Consider the following 21601-nt stretch of genomic DNA (forward strand, 5'->3'; position numbering starts at 1 on the left):
CTAGGAAATACACATTGAAACCCAACTAGAGGAGGAAATGCACAGAAAGGCCATGAAATGGCTGCTCTAGAATGAGCTACCTCCTTTGTCAAGGCAAATGACTGACATGTTAGAGCTTCTTAAGCCCTCATTTGACTCAGATTGAGGCTCACCAACAAGAGATGACAAAGCATGACAATCATGACCGCAAGTAGTTTCATGGTTACATTCAACCTGGACAGATGTAGCGTGCATCATTGTAGTGATGAGGAAGACCTTGTGGTTACAAGCACATTATGCCCTGGTCTCTATCAGCTCGACATGTATGAGAGAGCATGAGAAAATGCATTAGTCCTGAATAGCAAACTCATGGATAACATTTAGTTATGGCATGCTTGTTTTGGTCACCTTAATTATAATAGCTTGCTTTGTCTTAGAAGCAAGGAATTTTTATTGAATCTCCCTCCATTGAAGGCAATGATAGAGAATGTAAGCAAAAGTTGCATTTTGGGGAAAATGCATTGTGCCTTTCTTTTCCTAAAAATGGATCTATGTATGTTGGGACAAAAATTATATGGATTAAAGCACAAGTTAGAGTTGTTTGCATGCTTCAAAACTTTCTTAGCTATGGTTGAAAATGCAAACAAATGTAAGTTGTTTACTTCGTAGTGATTGAGGGGGGGAATATATGTCAAAAGAGTTCAATGCTTTTATGGCCAAGCAGCATATTACCCATTAATGCACTACACCTTATATGCCTTAGCAAAATGGTATGGTTGAAAAAAAAATAGGATCTCTCATGGAGTTCGGAGATGGCACGGTTTATGCCAACTAATAACAAGCTGCCCCTAAGTTGGATGTTGCCATGTGTTTAGGCTATGTACTTAATCATAGTTGCACTAGTACCATGTACGAAAGGGTTCGTATTGTATTGTACTATAGATATTGTATCGTACGTATTAGCACCATAAGGTGTCATCTTAAGGGATACTTCTTTCCCAGCGCGATTTGTACTTTGAGATAAGTTAAATGCTTCTTATACTAATATGATTCTCTCATGGAGCTATGTTGCTTGAGTAAAAAAAAATTAGGTTTTAAGTAGCTTTTAGTAGAGAATAAAGTATTCTAATCATATCATATCTTAAAAATCCTAAGGTACCATTTCATATTGTATTTTATCATACCGTATTGTGGCATACTCTTCCTACTTGACAACCATGTACATAATTGCACCCCCACAAAAGCATTGGCCGAATGAATACCTTATGAGGCTTGAAATGGCCAAAAGCTAGTGGTGTCGTATGCATGTCTTTGGCTATTTGGCACATGCTTAGATGTAACAACCATGAAGAACAAGATTCTCGTTTAGTAGAGATGTGATATTTATTGAACATACTGATTAGTCCTTGATGGACTGCAAAAATCAGTTGGGCTTGCTAGCTTTTGATCCTAAATTGAGGGCTATCTTCTTGATCATGACCTTGCCCGGTTCATGGGAAGCATTGGTTGTGTCATTGAGCAATAACCCCAACTTGACATTTGATAGTGTGCATGGTTCTATTTTCAATGAAGAGATTAGACGCAAGGCAAGTAGGGAAAAAAGTGGATTAGCCTACAATGTAAGAGGAAGAACTGAAAAAATATCTAATGTTGGAAATAAGAAAAAAAATCGTAGCAAAAGCAAGGAAAAACAACAAGATATAACTTGTTATCAATGTGGTTGTAAAGGGCATAAAAAGCCCGATTACAGATACTTGAAAAAGGAACAAGAACGCAAGAAGCAGGCTAATGCAAAAGGCAAAAAGAATGACGAGGTTGACAGCTCTACCCGTAGAGAAACATAAAAAGTAAATGTGGTATCTAGTGTTGTTATTCAGGAAATAGAAGAGGATAAATATGTTGATTTGTTGGTTGCATTTTCAGATCCATATGCTATGACAGTGGAGGATATGTATATCACTTAAAATGGATGTGATAGATGCATTGTTGTCGGCTCATGATGGTTTGTCACAATCGTGGATTGTTGACAGCAGTGCTTCATTTTATATAACTCCATCTTTGGAGTGTTTTTCGTCTTATGCAAAAGGTAATCTTGGAAAAGTCTACCTTGGCAACAATTATGCATGTGATATTGAAGGAATGGTCACCATACACCTGATCTTGAAAATGGTCAATAATTAATACTTCATGATGTTAGGTATGTACTTGGCATCAAGAAGAGCTTGCTTTGTGTTGGACAGCTAGACAGCAAAGGATACTTCACTACTTTTGGTGGTGAAATGTGGAAGATACAGAAAGGGTCTATACTAGTCACTAGAGGTGGTAAAAAGAGGACTCTATTATCTCTATTGCAAGGCACTTCTTGGAAAGTTTGTTGTAGTTGCGGAAGTGCAGTCACAGATGGAGTTATGGCACAAGCGTCCTGGACACATGAGCCAAAAGGGTTTGTAGGTACTATCTTCACTTAGAAGAGTTGATGTGAGAAACTTAAAGCTTGACTTTTGTGATGATTGTGTACTTGGTAAACATGTAAAGAGTCCACACTCTCATGGAGCCTCTAGGAAGGCATGCATCTTGGATTTAGTCCATTCTGATGTATGCACCATGCCAATAAAAACTCATAGTAGTTTTTGTTATTTTGTGCCTTTTATTGATGATCATTTTAAAAAGCTATGGGTTTACTTGCTTAAACAGAAAAGTGAGGCATTTGATACTTTTAAAAAGTTTTATGCATTGGTTAGTACTCAAAAGGGTTTAAAATTAAAATGCATAAGAACAGATAACAGGGGAGAGTATGTCTCTAAGGAATTCAATAAGTTTTGTGATGCCAATGGGATTAAACGGGAGCTTACAGCTTCTTATAATCCGTCATCTAATGGTGTGGCTAAGCGAATGAATTGCACATTATGTGAGAAGATTTGGTGCATGCTGTCCATAGCTAATCTCTCGCAATCGTTTTTGGGAGAGGCACTTAAAATTGCGGTGCATATTTGCAACCGATCTCCACATCGTGCACTTGAAAGTGGCATTCATGAAGAGGTTTCGTCTAGCAAGCTTGCTTCATATGACCACTTAAGGGTCTTTGGCTGCGAATACTATGTGCATGTACATGTTGATAGCAGAACCAAACTTGACATGAAATCTCATAGAGGCATCTTCATGGCTTATGCAGATGAAGGTGAAATGGGCTATAGAGTTTGGGTTTCAAGCATGAAGAAGGTGCTATGCAGCTAGGATGTGGTATTTAATGAGTCAAAGCAAATGAAAAATGTCACATCTAATGACTCAGACAAAAAGAAAGTTAAATTTCAGCATGATCAGTCACTCGAGCAGCCATCAACCATTGAAAATTCAGCTCCTTTTGATGCTGATTATGACAATCAACGTATCATTATTGAGCTAGATGAAAATGGGTAGCAAGGGGATGTTGAACATCAGTTGGAGCACCAAAATCAGCATGCTGAGAATGAATTACAACAGCCTGAAATTGTATTACAGCAACCTGAACATGCAGTTCAGCAAGGTCATTGACATTCCCTTGGATGTGGATCCATTACCTAATAACACAGATCATTGGGTAAGAAGATCTACTTGTGTCAGAAGACCCAAACAAAGATTTGATCCTTCTTTGGATTGCATTTTACTCACAGATGAAGGTGAGCCTCTTACGTATAAAGAGGCCTTATCATGTGAATTGAAGAAAAAGTGAGAGCTAGCTATGCAAGAAGAAATGAAGTCATTGTACCAAAATGATACTTGGGATTTGGTTATATTGCCCAAGGATAGGAAAGCCATTCCTAACAAATGGGTCTACAAAATCAAATGTGTGGATGGCAAACCCAAATACGAAGCCAAACTTGTGGCTAAGGGCTATACACAAAAGGAGGGCATTGATTTTCAGGAAGTGTTTTCTCCTGTTGTCAAAATGACTACTCTTCGAGTGTTATTTGCCATTGTAGTATCTATGGATCTTGAACTTGATTAGATGGATGTTAGAATTGCATTTCTGCATGGTGATCTGAAGGAAGAGCTGTACATGAAACAGCCCGAAGGTTTTGTTATACAAGGAAAGGAGCATTTGGTATGTAAGCTTAAGAGAAGCTTGTATGGTTTGAAACAGGCTCCTAGACAATGGTATAAAAAGTTAGATGCCTTCATGCTCTCACATGGATTTGAAAGGAGTAGTGCAGATCATTGCCTATATATTAAGAAGGTTGATGATGGAAGGCTTATTATACTTGTGCTTTATGTGGATGATATGCTTATTGTTGGTAAGCATAAAATCCAAATTAATTAATTGAAAAGACAGTTGAATTCAGCCTTTTCCATGAAGGATTTGGGTGTAGCTGAACATATTTTGGGCATGCGTGTGACATGAGATAGAGAGCAGTAGCTCTCATTTCTCTCACAAGAAAAGTACATCAGCAAAGTACTTGATCATTTTTCTATAGCTGATGCTAAGCCTCTTGGTGTACCTTTTCCACCTTATCTTAAGCTTAGCAAGGCAGATTGTCCAAAAGATAATAAGGCAGCCAACTCTATGAAAGGTGTTCCTTATGCTTCAGCTTGTGGTTTACTCATGTATGCTATGGTTGCCACTAGACCTGACATTGCTTACGCAGTGGGAGTTGTGAGCTGGTTTATGTCAAATCCTATCAAAGTACATTGGGAAGCAGTGAAATGTATCTTACTATACCTTAAGGGCACACAAAGAAAATGTATTTGCTATGGCAAGGGTAAGTTAGATCTGCAGGGGTATTGTGATGTAGACATGGCAAGTGACTTGGATACTCGCAAGTCTAGTAGCGGGTACATCTTTATCTTGATTGGTGGGATAATTTTCTTGGTGCTCTAGATTGCAAAAGATAGTAGCACTCTCTACCACTGAGGTTGAATATATTTCAGACTGAAGCTTCAAAAGAAACAGTTTGGCTTGGTCATTTGGTCAAGGATTTTGGGCTGCCCACCAAAACACCTGTACTTGGATGTGATAGCCAGAGTGGCAAATGCCTGACCAATAATACCATGTTTCATGCACGTACCAAACATATTGATGTTCGATATCATTTTATCAGACAGGTTTTGGATGATGGTTTAGTCACCTTGACTAAGATCAAATCATAGGATAGCCCTGCAGATGTTCTCACTAAAAGTCTTGCAAAGGCTCAACATGAGCATTGCATTAGACTTATGGGGGTCGGTTAAAGGTTCGCTTAGGACCTTTAAGTGGGAGGTTGTTGTGTGTAAAGGCCCTTTATGCTCTCATGTATATATTACTTCACACACGTGAACTCACCCTAGCGGGTGTAAGTGTAGTGTACTCATCACTTACACTAAGATGGTGTGGGCTGGTGTATGGGACGTCAACCCTTGGGATGTGGTTGTGATCTAAAGTGCCACTAGCTCCTAGTCTCAGGTGAGCCCATTTGGCTCTTTGGCTAGGAGGCGAGTTTGATGTCCGGTCCCGTTTATGGTGAGTTTGTTGGCTTGCGTCGTACCTCGTGTGTAGGTTGGATCCTAGGGGGGGACGTTTCACTATGCTTGTAGGAATTTAGATGATCTCTTGATTTTCGTTCTGTGTGGATGATATCACCTGATGGGATGCATATTGCAGCCTTGAAGGCTGAATCATATCATTAATTTAATGTTAGAGATCTTGGCTATTTGTACTACTATCTTGGCATATAGTTCATTGCAATTGGGGGGGGGGGGGGTAGGCATTGTTTTGGGATATTTTGGGCAGCTCCTTGAGCATTTTTAGATGCAAGAATGCAAGCCTATCTATCTCTACTCCAGCTGAGACATGCCACAAGTTTACACTTGATGATGCAAGAGATTCCTTTGATACCTGTCTACATTAGTGGGATGTTGGGTGTCTTTTGTACTTGTGCAATACAAAACTAGATAGTCAACTTGGAGTTCTTAGTTGGCAGGCTTCATATACAGCCTTGGCGCTAAGCATTGACAAGCAGTAAAATATGTCTTTCGATATTTGTAAGGAACTCCATCATTGGGCCTCTCCTACCTTCGAGGCAGTTCTCTTTGCTTGCATGCATTTATAAACAATGATTGGGCTGGTGGTATTGAAACCAGAGTATCCACTGGTGGTAATTGTTTCATGCTTAGCGAATACATCTCTTGGTTGAGCAAGAAATAGTCTAGAGTAGCTACATCTAGGTGTGAAGTTGAATATAGGGCAGCATTTATAGCTAAATTGGAATGTGTATGGCTTAAATACTTATTGGTTGATCTTATTGTGGACGATAATCTCCCACTCCTATCTATAATGGCAGTCATAGTGCCATGGTTGTTGCGAGAATCCCAATGTTTCATGCTCATACCAAGCACTTTGAGATACATTATACATTATGTTAGAGAGAGGTTCCATGTCGGGGAGATTGTCTTGGTTTATGTTTTTGTACATGACAATTTGAAGGTATATTTACTAAGGCTATTTCGAGAGAAAATTTGGAGGGCTTTTGTAGGGCTTTAGGCTTACTTGGATATGCTTGCATCATTAACTCCAAGGGGGTTTGTGATACTTATCATGTTCCTCCATTGTTTTGGTGTGAATTCTTCCTTATTCATGGATACTTTTTACCTTCTAGCTAGAGAAAGGGTTTTTTCCTCCTGTGAACATCCACTTTGGGTGTAATACTAAAGTACCTCAAGGATTTTTCTTTGATACTAGTTATTGTCACATTAGTAGATATTACCTTCCAAGAATGTCTTCTTCTCTCTTGTTGTTCATTGTTTAGGATTCAACCTATAGAACTATAGAAATTAGTCAAAATCTGGAAGAAAAACAAAGCACTGGCTTCAAAGATTTGACTAAGGATATTAATAACCAAGCTAGTTACATCCTTTTGGTAATGGATCTCGAAGTCAAACTTTTGCATAAGTTTCACCCATATTGTCTTTTGGCTGTATGAGACATGGATGTTTGCCAATAATTCCTCCTCTTGAGTGGTATAACTTCTTGGGGCATCTGTAAGCTTATGGCTCTCAAATGTGAAGGGTTGGCCATTTTGATAAAGAACAATATCTATTGTATAATCACTCATATCCATATGAGTGTTTATTTGGATTGATAATTACAACGTGGGTGCAATAGTAACCAATTGTTATAATATTTGAAAACATTGATTGAGCTCACTAGTCTAAACAATAGGGGACTAATATGCTTCTTGCTTCGGATACCTTAAGCAATAGCGTGAAGGGTTGAACAATTTCAGCATAGTCCTTGATGAAATTCTGAAATATCAAGTGAAACCCAAGAAAGATTTTACTTGCTTAGTGGTCCTTGGAATAGGCCAATTGAGCACTACTTTGAATCCTCAAGCAATTGTATCAAGGGTTCAACAATTTTACCATAGTGCTTGATGAACATTTGAAAGATCACCAAGAAAGATTTCATTTGCCCGATGGTCCTTGGAATAGGCCCCAATAGGGCACTCCTTGTACTTATGGGTTCAATTTAGATGCAATAAACCGAGATGACATGTTCGAGATGTAAAAGCTTTGGGCAAAAAAAAAAACACTTTGATGTTTTTTCAAACAAACGTTCTCACGTTAATAGACATAAGACGATAGGGAAATGATTTGTGTGTTTTCCCATCTACTTACTATAAATGAGTATGTCATTGAGAAAAACAATTATTTTGAGATATGATTGAAATAATTGATTCATCATCTATTGCAAAGTGGTAGAAGGATTTGTTGATCCGAAAGGCAAGACAAAATTTATAGTATTCATGTTGCATCAGAAACACAGTTTTCGTAACATTCTTAGAAGCTATCCATATCTGATGGTATGCTGGATCTAAGATTGACCTTGGTGAAGTAATGCACACCATAGAGTTGATCAATAAGATCATCCATCTGAGGTAAGGGATATTTATACTTGATGGGCCACTTTTGCAATATTCCCCTAGGATCCAACTTGCACACCGAGACATGAAATAAACCGTATCCACAACAAAGAACATAAGAGAAATGGACATCAGACTCACCTCCCAATAGGACTCAATTGCTCTAACCCTAAAGTGTCCCTAGTGCATTCGTACTAATGGCATCCATTTTGATGTCCAAGGATGTAACAACTTTAATGGGACCTTTATAATTAATGCAGAAGCACATCTTGACATTCTTCTTTCTCATGAGGATGGATATGTCCCATGGAGATTTACTAGGTTCAATAAAGCCTTTTTAAAAAAGTTGTCTGGTTGTCTAACTATCTCATTCTCCGCTTTTGGGCTAAACTTATATGGTTACTGAGAGATGGATGGCTACCATGTAACATTTGTATCTTATGATGTGATGTATTGTGAGATGGTAGAAGTTTATTAGGTAATTTGAACGGAAAGACATCAGCAAATTTTTGCAATAATGGATCTAGATACTTATTAACATTAAAGTCATTATCAATATTATTATTAAAAGAAAGAGAAACTACATCGCAATGTTGATGATAAATTTTTTTCAATAAAATAAATACATTTAACAATGTCTCGATCAAGGAAACAATTGTTGAATTTCAAAGTTGATATCATATTTACATTAGATTCTGTGATCTTGGAGGGTGGATGGCCCTTGATCACATAAAATTGACCATCAAATTTAAAAGAGATTACATGAGATTTATATCTATATGAAGTGAGAAGAATCTATCAAAAAACCATGGCATGTCAAGAATGACAACCACATGGTTGAGACTCATGAATTGGAAGTCCAAATGCTTGTGGTATTGCTCAATCGAAAGATCTAGTCTTAACACCATTTGATCCAACAATCCACAACTAAGCCCTCGTAACATGCTTGAATTCTCTCGATCAGCAGGGGTCGCATGGAGTTGAAGTCTCTAGAGCTTCAATGGTGTTTATTGATACTTTGGAGCTTGTGTGGGCTTTCTTATTTTGTGGATGTTCTTTGTCTCCATGGAAGTATCTAGTTTGGTGACATGCACAACAATCACCCTTCGAATGATCTTCATTGTGAGTAACTTTGTGTCTCCCTTCTTTTTTTTTCTGTACATTTGAAGGTGATCAATGAGAAGTTGTTATAGGGGTTTATTTGACTTGGAGGTAGAGGTAGCTCGATGGGACACATCGATTGGCCACCCTTACTTGAAACCAAAGTATTGTCAATATTTTGTGTGTATCTATAGATGACTTGTAAGGAATGCCAAGGGTTGCATAGTACCTCATTTTGGTAGTCTGCAGCTACCCTAAGAAAACGCATGTAGAATAGCGCATGGGGATCATCCAAGGCCTTTATTTTGTGAAGAAGGTCCTTGAACTCTTGGGAGTACATGTCCAAAGTTTTCTTCTTCATGTCTAGTTCAAACTTCTTGTGGAAAATTTCAATGTGATCGTTGGTCACAAATTGTCTCTAAAAAATGGATTGAAAATTTGTCTTTTATTATGCTTGGGGTGTAACCTTGCCCCCCATGCATATGCTTTCCTTGTAACATGATTTGTATCTATTCGATGTGTTGAGCATCATCGAATTGGGACAAATCATCAATATTTGGCCAATCATGAGTCAATGTGTCTCATTACATTCCTTCTTCTCCCCTTTGAAGGGATTAGGTTGGAAATGAAGAGGCAAAGTCCTATGGCTGCGAGCAAAAATGGAAAATGGGGAGTGTGTATCTCAGCAAGTTGGCGTTGCATTTCCTTCAGCTAGGCTTGCAAAGCCACCACAAGGGACAAATCTATATCCAACATTAGGGAAGAACCTTTGGGATGATGCTTGTGTGTGTGTTGAGGATCAAGAGAAGTTGGATGGACATACTTCATGTGGTGAGGTTCCCTCACAATTGGTGTGTCAAAGTGAGGCATGTTGTGAGAGGCCACGTTGGTGAAAGAGAATTGTTGTGTATAAAAAGTGATTGGAGAGCAAGAGGTTGGGTGAGATAGAGAGAGTGAGAGTTGTTTCAATACGTTAAGTATGAGGACAAAGTTTGTGAAGAGTGCTGTTGGGAGACAGAATTGTGCATAGAATAGTGTGCTGATTGCATTTAATGCAATTTTGGAGGAGGTTTTTTTTTTGGATTGGCCTCGGCTGTGTTGGATGTAAAGTCCCTTCGTCTCTGTGTATATAGTCATACGGGTGTGAACACACCCTTATTGCACCCTAACATATAAATACATTCTTTCATTTTTTGTGTACCATCACGATTTGGTACACCTATCTCTGCATTCACTCTCTCTAACTCTTAGCTTTGTCGCTCCCGCCTCAATCTCACACTCCATTGCGCACTCTCTATCCTTCAAACTGGTATCAAAGCTATTGGTTACAACATTCGCACTTTCCAAGAGTGTCACACGTTGTGACACAAAATCCAGCCAACAAACAACACTCGACACATGCATTAGGTCGAGCTGATGTGAAGAGCTAAGGAGAAGCGATCAACACAGGTCGCACACACGACCAGCGCAAGGTGCGTGTTGACAGACTGACGGGCGATGGGTTGTAGAGGCAACAGATTGCTGTAGGCATATCAATTAGTTGGACTGCGAGGAGCAAGTCAGATGGATGGCTCGACAGGGACTGACGGCCTGACTAGCGTGTGGCAACAAGGCCAGGTGCCAGACGTACACGATTGGACAGTCGACAGAGGACAAGCCCAGTTGAGAGACGGGCGACAGGCGTCGACGAGGTCCAAGCCACGCGACTGAGGGGTCGCACGATTGGCACGCGGGGCTGGACGGATTGACGTTTGTGAGACAGGCAGGTCAACGGCCCCATTTTTTTAATCAGAAATTTTGGGTTATTTTATTTCCTCTCTTCTGGGTGTTTGCACGTGCAAGCACTGTGCACAGATTTGTGCAGATTTAGGCCCAGAAAATCGGGGCTTTGCTGATTTAGTGCTGTTCATGCATAATTGAGGCATTTGCGTCAGAAATTGCAGACATTGCGCGTGTTTAAATTGGGGATTTCGCCAAATTCAGTGAAATTTTGCTCATTTGAGTGAAATTTCTCAACATTGGATCCATAAAATTTGGGGCTTTTGCTGTATTGGTGAAATTCTGTTCAGCTGAGTTAGACTAGCTGACATTCGTGCACACTTGGACCCAGAAATTTTGGGGCTTTTGCAAAATTTTGTGAAATTTTGCTAAATTTGCCCGTTTTATGCTCTCGGGAACATGTATTAATGCAATTGGGTAGATTTAATAGTGAAAATTTGAGGCTTTTGCTGAAATATGTGGATTTTGGCAAAGTTGATGCGTGAAATGCACTTTAGGAATATTGCTGAAGCAATCTTGTTGCCATAAATAGAGTGATTTGAGCATTTTTATCTCCTGCTTATACAATTTTGGAGAAATCGTAGAGATTTCTCAGTGCTTTTTGTATCAGAAGTTGATACGAGCACATATGTATGTAGTACACATGTTGGATAGCTCCCCTTGAGTTGATGTATTGCTGATTATTCATGTTGTAGTAGTCTTAGTGATCATTTGCAGATCTGGGATTGTTGCAAATGTATTTGTGGTGATATTGCTGAAGTGGGAGTTACTTGGCAGTGATGTATGCATTTAATTTATGCTGAAATTGCAGTCATACTGTTGAAAGTCATTCGTTCTACTGCTGTACATGTTCTTGGACTGAATCTTGCTAATATTTACTGAAAATTTGGGCTGAAATCAGCTGAATATTCAGCTCATTTTTGTTGTCATAAATTGCAGCATTGAATTTTTGGTGTATTGCTGAAAAATGGCTGCAAATGCTTCTAGCAGCAATGACACTAAATCCCTCTTTGAAATCAAGAGGTTTGATGGCACTGGCTTTGACTTGTGGAAGGATAGGATGCAAGGCATTTTGTTTCTCAAGGATTGTGAAGATGCTCTCTTGGAGACTAAGCCTGTAGCTACGATAGATGTGGATTGGGCTAGACTTAACAAGAAGGCCATTGCATATATTAAGATAGCAGTATCTGATGATGTACTTATAGACATCAAGTGTCTTGATATAGGTTATGCCATATGGAAAAAGCTTAAGGACACTTGTGAAAATACAACTCCTGTGAATCGAGTGTATCGTATGCGTAAACTTGTGAACATGGAGTTGGATGAGTCTAAGCCAACATCTGAACATTTAAGTGCTTTCACAAGGGTTTCGAGTCAGTTGTAGGACTCTGGTTTGGTGGCTTTTAATGATAAATTGAAAGCTATTTTCTTATTGATGACTTTGCATGACAGCTAGGAATCTTTGGTTGTGTCACTTAGCAACCACCCCGCTTTGACTTTTGATGGTGTAAGAGGTTCAATTCTTAATGAAGAAATCAAAAGAAAGTCTAGTGGTGAAAGCAGTGGCTCAGCTCACCATGTAAGAGGTAGGTCTGAAAAGAGGGATAATACAGCCAGTAAAGGCGAAAGCAGAAGCAAAAGCAAGGGCAAACAACAGGATGTTACATGCTATCAGTGTGGACATAAAGGGCATAAAAAGCCCGATTGCCGGTACTTCAAGAAAGAGCAAGAAAGAAAGAAACAGCAGGGTAAGAAAAACAAGGATGATGACAGCTCTTCCTCAAAAGAAGTTGCAAAGGCAAATGTTGCATCTAGTGTGGTTATCGACGAGCTTCCTGACATGAAAGAGGTACTTGTTGCAGTCTCATGCATTGATGTAAACATTATGGCAATAGTAGGTGATATGCACATCACCAAAAAGGATGTAATTGATGCTTTACTTTCAGCTCATGATGGGCTGTCACAATCATGGATAGTGGACAATGGTGCCTCTTTTCATGTTACCCCCTCTTTGGAGTCATTTTTTGAATACACTACAGGTTGACTAGGCAAGGTTTACTTGGGTAATAACTATGCATGTGAGATAGAGGGTGGTGACACCATTCACTTGGCCCTTGAAAATGGCAAAGAGCTGATTTTGCAGGATGTAAGATTTGTACTTGGCATAAAGAAAAGTCTACTATTAGTTGGGCAGCTTGATGCTAAAGGGTATTTTACTACCTTTGGTGGTGGAACTTGGAAGGTCCATAAGGGCTCTATGCTGATTGTTAAAGGCAGCAAAAGGGGGACTTTATATTACTTGCATTGTAAAGCATTACTTGGCAAGTTCTTGGCTGTGGCTGAAGTCCATTCACAAATGGAGCTTTGGCACAAAAGACTTGGTCATATGAGCTAGAAAGGCCTTCGGATTCTCTCCTCTTTAGGGAGATTTGATGTAAAAGGCTATGGTCTCGAATTTTGTAATGATTGCTTATATGGAAAACAAGTGAAGTCTCCTTATTACTCTGGTGTTGTTAAGAAGTCTAATGCTCTTGACTTAGTACACTCTAATGTGTGCACTATGCTTGTTAATTCGTATGTGGATGTATGCTACTTTGTTACTTTCATTGATGATTTCAGTAGAAAGTCATGGGTGTATGTACTTAAGAGCAAAAAGAAATTGTTGGATTGCTTTTAAAAAGTTTCATGCTTTTGTTACCACATAGAAAGGGCTTAAGTTGAAAGTCATAAGAACAGATAATGGGGGTGAGTATGTCTCAAATGAATTTAACAAGTTTTGTGAGATGCATGGCATTAAGAGGGAGTTGACAGCCCCTTATAATCCTGTATCAAATGGTGTGGGTGAAAGATTTAATCTCACACTTTGTGAGAGATTAAATGCATGCTATCCATAGATAATCTCCCACAATAGTTTTGGGGAGAGGCTCTTAAAACTGCAGTTCATGTATGCAATCGCTCTCCCAATCACGCATTGGAAAATGGCATTCTTGAAGAGGTTTGGTCTGTCAAACCTGCTTCATATGACCATGTTGTGATGCCTTTGTGCACATACCTGTAGGAGAGAGGACCAAACTAGACATGAAATCCATCGAGGGCATCTTCATGGGATATGGAGATGAGGGAGAGATGGGTTATAGAGTTTGGCTTCCTCAAGGTAGGAAGATAGTACGCAGCCTAGACGTAGTATTTAATGAGGCAAAGTTGCTGAAAAATGCTATACATGGTGATCTTGACAAAAAGAAGGTCAAATCTCATCATGAACAGCTAGCCATTCAGCAGCCATTAGCTGAAAGTTCTGTCCCTTTTGATGCTGAAAATGAGGAGCAACCTATTGTGCTACAGCCAGAAGATTATGGGCAGCAAGTAGATGCATAGAATGAAATAGGACAGCAAGAAGAACATGTTGAAAACAAATTAATGCTGAAAATCAGCCACCTGGTGATGGTGTGCATATTCCTTAGGATGTAGGTCCATTGCCTAATAATACAGATCATTGGGTAAGGTCTACACGTGTCAGAAGGCAGCCACAGAGGTTTCGGCCATCTTTGGATTGCATTTTGTTGACTAATGAGGGCGAGCCTCAAACATTTAAAGAGGCACAGTCATATGAAAACAAGAGAAAATGGGAGCTTGCTATGCAAGAAGAGATGAAGTCTGTATATGCAAATAACACATGGGAGCTTGTACCTTTGCCCAAGGATAGGAAAGCTATTCCTAATAAATGGGTTTACAAAGTGAAATGTATTGATGGGAAGCCCAAGTACAAGGCATGGTTGGTTGCTAAGGGCTATACACAAAAGGAAGACAGAGACTTCTAGGAGGTCTCTTTTCACCAGTGGTGACGATGACTATGCTTCGTGTTTTGTTTGCTCTCACTGCATCCTTGGATTTAGAGTTGGATCAGATGGATGTGAAAACTGCTTTTCTTCGTGGTGACTTGGATGAAGAGCTGTATATGAAGCAGCCAGAAGGATTTGCCATTCAAGGAAAAGAGCATTTGGTTTGTAAGCTGAAACCTAGCTTATATGGGCTGAAACAAGCCCCTAGATAATGGTACAAAAAATTTGATACCTTTATGGTGAGCCATGGATTTAAATGCAGTCATGTAGATCACTGCTTATATACTTAAAAGGTTGATGATGGAAGCCTTATTGTGCTGGTTTTATATGTGGATGACGTGTTGATTGCAAGACAGCATAAGAGTACTTTGTATGCTCTTAAAAGGTAGCTGAGTTCAGCCTTCTCCATGAAAGATTTGGGGGCAGCTGAACACATTTTGGGCATGTGCATTAAAAGAGACAGAGAACAACGTTTGTTATCTCTCTCACAGGACAAGTACATCAGCAAAGTACTTGATAGGTTTGATATGGTTGACGGGTACACTAGAGTTGTAGGGATTTTGTAATTCGGACATGGCAGGAGATCTTGACACTAGGAAATCTATCAGTGGGTATGTTTTTACTTTGGCTCGTGGGGCTATGTCTTGGTGTTCAAGATTGCAGAAGCTGAATATATTTCAGCCACAGAAGCTTCTAAGGAAGCTATTTGGCTTGGCCGTCTGGTCAAGGATTTTGGTCTTTCTTCACGTACTCCAGTGCTTGGTTGTGATAGCCAGAGTGCAGTATGTTTGGCTAAGAATGCCATGTTCCATGCACGCACCAAACACGTAGATGTTCGGTACCACTTCATTCGACATATCTTGGATGATGGTCTTGTCACACTGGCTAAGGTCAAAACCCAAGATAACCTTGCATATGTTCTCACTAAGTGTTTTGCAAAGGCTGAGCATGGGCATTGTATTCGTTTAGTGGGAGTTGGTTAGCTTAAAGGTACCACTTCGGGCCTTTAAGTGGGAGGTTGTTGGGTGTAAAGTCCCTTCGTCTCCGTGTATATTGTCATACGGGTGTGAACACACCCTTATTGTACCCTAACATATAAATACATTCTTTCATTCTTTGTGTACCATCACGATTTGGTACACCTACCTCTGCGTTCACTCTCTCTAACTCTCAGCTTTGCCGCTCCCGCCTCAATCTCGCACTCCGTTGCGCACTCTCTATCCTTTAGGTTGTTGTGACTAGGTGGTTATGATAGGCTGTTTAGTTTAAAAAGGTCTCTCATTCGAGCCGTCATTGCTCACCATGAGAGGTGAATGCCTCCCCTTTGTGGACTTGATGTCTTGGACCACCCCATGACATATATTCTTGCCTTGAGGAGGGCACATTGTTTCTAGAGAGTCATATTGATTGGGGTGAGATCCTGCAGGTTAGTTGAAGGATCATCAAGAGATAATTTTGTACAGGATGGTAGCCTATACTTGTAATAGTCGTAGTTAGTCATTTTCATTTTCATCGTTGTTCTCCAGTCGAGATGACATTGTCAAATGTACTCATTTCTTTGTGTCATATGGCCTTTAGCCTTTTGGAGACACGAATATATCTTTCTTTTGTAGTTCTCTTTCTCTTTCTCTCTCTCTCTCTCTCTCAACCCAAAAAGTTAGAACTAATTGTGGTCTTCACGTAGGGAGCCACATTAATGAAGCACGTGGAGAAGATCTTATGCTTCACCTGATCATATTGGACTGCTCTAGGTTTATGTTGGCTCTTGGTAGTGTGCACCTCCATTAAAGACGATTGCTGATGTGTCCTTTGGGCTATCCATGATTGATTGGCATTTTCATCCTATAACTAGGTGCCTGTTTTACCTTGGGATGAATAACCCCATCCAAATCTGCTTATTCTTTGAAAACAAGCATACAGAAGACCACAAAAGAAAATTCCCAGGATGTTCTAAGCTTCTGAGATTTTCTTTGATCTCCTTCCTGTGTGATCATGTGCATGTAATCCTGCATAGAAAGAGAGTAAATCTAGTTAGTTGAGTGTGTAAGACAATGCTTATTTCTGTGTTGTGGGGTTGCATATGCTTTACTTCCTATTTGAGGTCAAAGGTTGCAAACACAAACTATCCTCTGCCTGCAAGATAAAAGTGGATCTGATAATTTCATGTAAACTTCTAATATGCTCCAACCCATTCAGGCAATGCAAAAATCTCAAAACAACGAACAGCAAGATAAACTTTGTCCACATGAGAATCCCATTCTTCAAGCCTTCAATTATTCCAAAGTCATGCTCTTCACAGATTAGACCTAGGAATGAAAGTGTGTTATACTAACTGACTGCAGTTCACAAGGTAGATCAAGGGACAAGAGTCCCAGGATAGCCAGCCCTGAAACAACTGAATGGACAAAATAGGTTCCATCTCCTCATGTGAGTATGGGTTTAAACTGAGTATTATTGTTATGAACTTGAATGGGTTGTAGCTCAATTTAGTTAGGATAGTGGTTATTAGCTGACTTAATGATCCTATCCTAAGCATGTTTGTTGCAAGTTGGTTAGTAGTTGCAGTCTGGCATTTGTGCAGTGTAAACAGAGGCAAGTAAAACAGGTCCCAACAAACCCATACCTTTTCAACACTTACACATGTTTACTGCATGCTAGAGGCCAATGCATGTGTGCATATACATCCATTTGGGGCATAATAGTGATTAAAACAAAGTCACAAGGGATGAAGCCATTTCAAGAGAGCAACGACCCCCCAGGTGTTTTTTTTTTTTTGTTTTTTTGGGGTGGTTTTTTGAGGCCTGGTGGGGAGGGGGGGGAAGACTGGACATTTGATGACTATTGAAGTGTAGTTGCATGTGCTAAGGGAAATAATTAAGTCTTTGAGAGACCTGAGCGTATATGTGCATTGTGAACCTGCAGGAGTTCTTCCTGTATTTCAGATATGCTGATTACTGTAGTGTAGAGAGTAGCACATGCTTTCTGCTTTAGTTGCATGCTACAGAGATACCTGGCTGCACACACTTGTGCTTAGTTGCATGCTACTGAAAATACCTGGCTGCATGAATGCTGAAGTTTTGTTACAGATCGCAAGGGGAATAATTGGAGGCTTAAAGAGAGCTTAATGTATATGTATACTTGCAGAATTTCTTTATATGCTGAATACCGTGGTATAAAGAGTGGTACATACTTCGTGCTTAGTTGCATGCTACAAAAACATGTGCTGGCTGCAGCTGGTTGTTTTAGGGGAAACTTAACTCAATCTTGTGTAATCCCTTGCCTGCTGGTTAGGCAAGTGTCTCTTATCTCAGAACAAAAAGATCCTCCTTGAGGCAATTTTTTAAACCACACAGAGGATGCCTAATCCTGTGCTGATTTTCTGTGGATGGAAAATTATTAGTAAGTCATAGAACTCCCTGACTTGTCTGCCGTGATTTGGATGAGGCATGCACACACTCACATGCAGCATGATATCATATGATACAGGTGATTTATCATATGAATGAATGATGAAATTATCATTCTCATGAACTTACAGAGAGGATCACCATGAACTAATCTGCTTGCTTTTTTTTGTCATCCTTGTGTGCTTCTCTTATAACCATTGTTGATCTGAATCATGTTGGCAGAGCAATCCCTTGGCAAGGTGGCACATATGCCAAGGTTCTATCAACAATTTTGCATTCTCTGCAGATGGCTTGTATTTAGCGAGTGTTGGACGAGATGGTAGTGATATATTCATTTGATTCCTAGTTTTGTCTGCAGTGGCTGCTATCGACATACATCTGATAAGTTCAATTGACAGGCTATCTCAGAGTTTTTGATTTCAAGACTGAACAGCTAATCTGTGGAGGCAAAAGTTATTTTGGTGCCCTTCTCTGCTGCTCTTGGAGGTATGTGGCCCAGCCAATAGTTTGCTTTTATAAAGTGACACAACTGCACTGTGCCCTTGTGCCTTGTTGCTAATTCAAGGAATGTTATTCTTTTTAAAGGGATTTGAAGGACAGTGCATTTTTTGTATCTGTCCTTGTGTTATGATGAATCTAATGGCATGAAACAAGGACTTTCAGCTATAAATTGCTGCTGGTGATTGGTAAAAGCTACTAAGTTCTGCAGATTTTTCCTGCAAGTGTTTTGTATATATACTGTACACCTTACAATCTTTGAAGGATAATTTTATTGCAACTTGTGCTTTTGAAGATATGGTTTGTAAAGCTAGTTGCTTTTGAGCATTGCAGCACATAACTGAAGCACTTGATGCATATGAAGATACAATTAAGCTAGTTGCATTGAAGCCTATTCAATAATGTACCTAAAAACCTGGAATTGGAGAGCTACAGCATACAAAAGACTTTACTTCATTAATGGAATCATCTTAATTTATTTCTTAGCAACCTGCATACCTTAACATGCCATGCTGGATATATGCATGTAGTGTTGAGAATGTCTTAATGGGAGTGATTTGCCCATTCAAGTTATGTATATTGAATAATGATCAGACTGTATCTGCTTGGTTTTTTGAACTTCAGCCCAGACAGCAAGTATGTCTTGACTGGAGGTGAAGATGACCTTGTTCAGGTTTGGAGTATGGAGGATCGTGCTGTTGTAGCTTGGGGTGAAGGGCACAACTCTTGGGTGAGGGTATAAAAAATGTTGCTCAAATCACTTGAACCTGAACCAACATCATGCTCTTAAGTTTTTTTTTGCATGGCAGGTGAGTGGTGTTGCATTTGATCCGTTTTGGACACCCCCTGCTTCAGATGGTACTGGGGATACAGTTACATATCGATTTGGTTCTGTTGGACAGGTAACACTCTTTTGGGCAATTTTAAAGGCTTTTTAAATAACCATACATTCAAGTTGTGTGTAATCTCTTATGTTCTAAATCAGGACACTCAACTACTTTTATGGGATCTGTCAATGGATGAGGTTGTGGTGCCACTCCGCAGATTGGGTCCTTCAGGAGGTTCACCCACATACAGCAGTGCCAGTGGACAGTCTGCTCATTGGGACAATGCACATCCAACTGGAATCTTACAACCACCTCCTGTAAGACGTGAAGTGCCAAAATTGGCACCTGTTGTTGCCCATCGTGTACATGTGGAACCCCTGTCAGGTTTGATATTTACCAAGGATTCCATCCTAACAGTTTGCCATGAAGGGCATGTCAAGATTTGGGGAAGGCCAGATAGCCCTTTGAGTAATGCTGTCGGCAACACGAAGGACAGCAGTATAAGCAACAGCAAAATCAGCAGCAGTCATATTAAACAATGACGTCACGCTGCCTTTCCATTGAAGGTATGCTACCAAGTATGGTGGAGGGAATGATGGTGCATGCTTTTTTGTATCAGCAGAATTTATATGCATTTGTTTTTGAATCCGCCTTCTTATTTCTTTGCAATTAGGCCTGCTCGTGAAAAGCGACCTTTAGTCAAGCAGCTATGACAAAAGTGGATGAGGCTGTGCCTGTTCGAATAGCTTGCTATGCAGGTGCAACTTGGCAAAAGTGTCAATACCTCTGCATGGAAGTGTTATTAGCTTTTGCTTGCTTGGCAAAAGAGACAGGACTTCGCCCCTGTTTTGCATCCTCAATGAGTGGAATGGTTTGCTTGCTTTGGTTCACATAGAGATCTGCATAAGGTATGATCACCAGTGGGCCATATTGGTGGTGATCTTTGCTATTGCCAATGAGCTGGCCAGGAGTTTCTATATTTTTAATTTTATGCAGTTTTAATTTACACAAATTTGTAGAAAGAAAAACTGTCTAGAGAAGGTTAGTATCATGATGAGCTTTGTAATGTATGCATTGGGATGAGTTTGGTGTACTTTATCTTGCTGCAGTGTTCTTTTTGTTTCATAAATGGAAATTTGTGGCATAAACTACTGTACTAATGTGGGTTCTTGTAAAGTGTGTATAGCCAATTTCTCTGTTCTCTATGCATTGAAAGAGCTCCAAAAAATGAAGGAAATGAGCAAATGCCCTCCAGGAGCTTAATGTGGTGGTGTTCAGGGCCTTAATGTGTTCAATATGTTTTTGAATGGAAAACTTGTGGGGATCGTTTGGAATGCATATATAGCCCCTGTTCATCACAGCAATTTCCAACCTGACCTAACAACAAATGGTGAAGAATTCTAGGGGAACATGTAATTCACTACATGGAGCCTTGTATGAGTTTTTTACTTGTAGTGCAGTTGTATCAATAATGTTGGCTTTTTTGTACCCACGGTTTTCAAACTTTCAGGAGGATGTATACATTCATGAAGAACCATGTGTAGGCAATACAAAACCATGGTTCTGATGAACTTTCTGGGATGTTGCTTGTGAGCGCTTTAATCTACAGAACACCATTGCCTGAAGCAGCTGTATGTCGATCTTAGAATATGTTGTACGTTTAGGGCTGAAATTGAACACTTAACTCTGTTTGAACACTTTACTGCTTAGCCTCTGTGAAGTGTGGAAGCTTTTCCCCCCCCCTTATTTGGGTGGGCGAGTTTTGGTGTGGGGTGGGTTCTGCCTCAGTTTTAGTTTAGCCTTCAACCCAAACAAAGCTGTATTGGGTCTTACGCGCATTGTAATCCCACAGATACCGTGGATTGTAATAAGGATTCATCTGCCGAGTATAAAGTGAGCCTTTTAAAGGATGAACCCAAGGCCTTTTAAGTAATATAGCTAATTAGATTTTTCTTGGCATCATGGGATAATCTTTATTGGCAAAGAAATGAAATGGAATGTCCCCACCTGTAACATGCTAACGAGGAAAGGTCAAGTGAATGTTGCTTTGCATGAAGGCCATGTTTGCATAGACATAAGTTTATGAGTGAGTGTTGTAGATGCTTGTAAGAGGGCATTTCATCATTGCACATTTACATTTGAGGCTCAGCCTGTTTGACTTGATGTTCAAGAGGGCCAAAAATTTGGCCCTAATGATTTGGTATTTTCCAGCCCTTAGGAATTAACAATGGTTGGTTTACTAGGTCCCACTAAAAAAAAAAAGCCATGTCCCATAGAAAAGCACGAGTGTGAATGTGGTG

General features: G+C 39.8%; 1 protein-coding gene across 1 annotated transcript in view; it reads left to right on the plus strand.

Annotated features, from left to right (window-relative positions):
- The window catches only part of LOC148025410 (uncharacterized), a 74358-nt gene extending 53974 nt beyond the window's left edge, over positions 1–20384 (plus strand). Inside the window, exons 7-12 of the mRNA XM_087692529.1 lie at positions 18199–18295; positions 18375–18462; positions 19099–19204; positions 19284–19376; positions 19460–19867; positions 19975–20384. Of these exons, the coding sequence (XP_087548655.1) occupies positions 18199–18295; positions 18375–18462; positions 19099–19204; positions 19284–19376; positions 19460–19843 (768 nt within the window). The 3' untranslated portion in view covers positions 19844–19867; positions 19975–20384. The remainder of the gene's footprint in view (positions 1–18198; positions 18296–18374; positions 18463–19098; positions 19205–19283; positions 19377–19459; positions 19868–19974) is intronic.
- Positions 20385–21601: the final 1217 nt, after the last annotated feature.

The sequence above is a fragment of the Lygodium microphyllum genome, chromosome 14, assembly GCF_053477565.2.
Source record: "Lygodium microphyllum isolate KBCC chromosome 14, Lygodium_microphyllum_v1.1.10, whole genome shotgun sequence".
In the NCBI taxonomy this organism is placed as follows: Eukaryota; Viridiplantae; Streptophyta; class Polypodiopsida; order Schizaeales; family Lygodiaceae; genus Lygodium; species Lygodium microphyllum.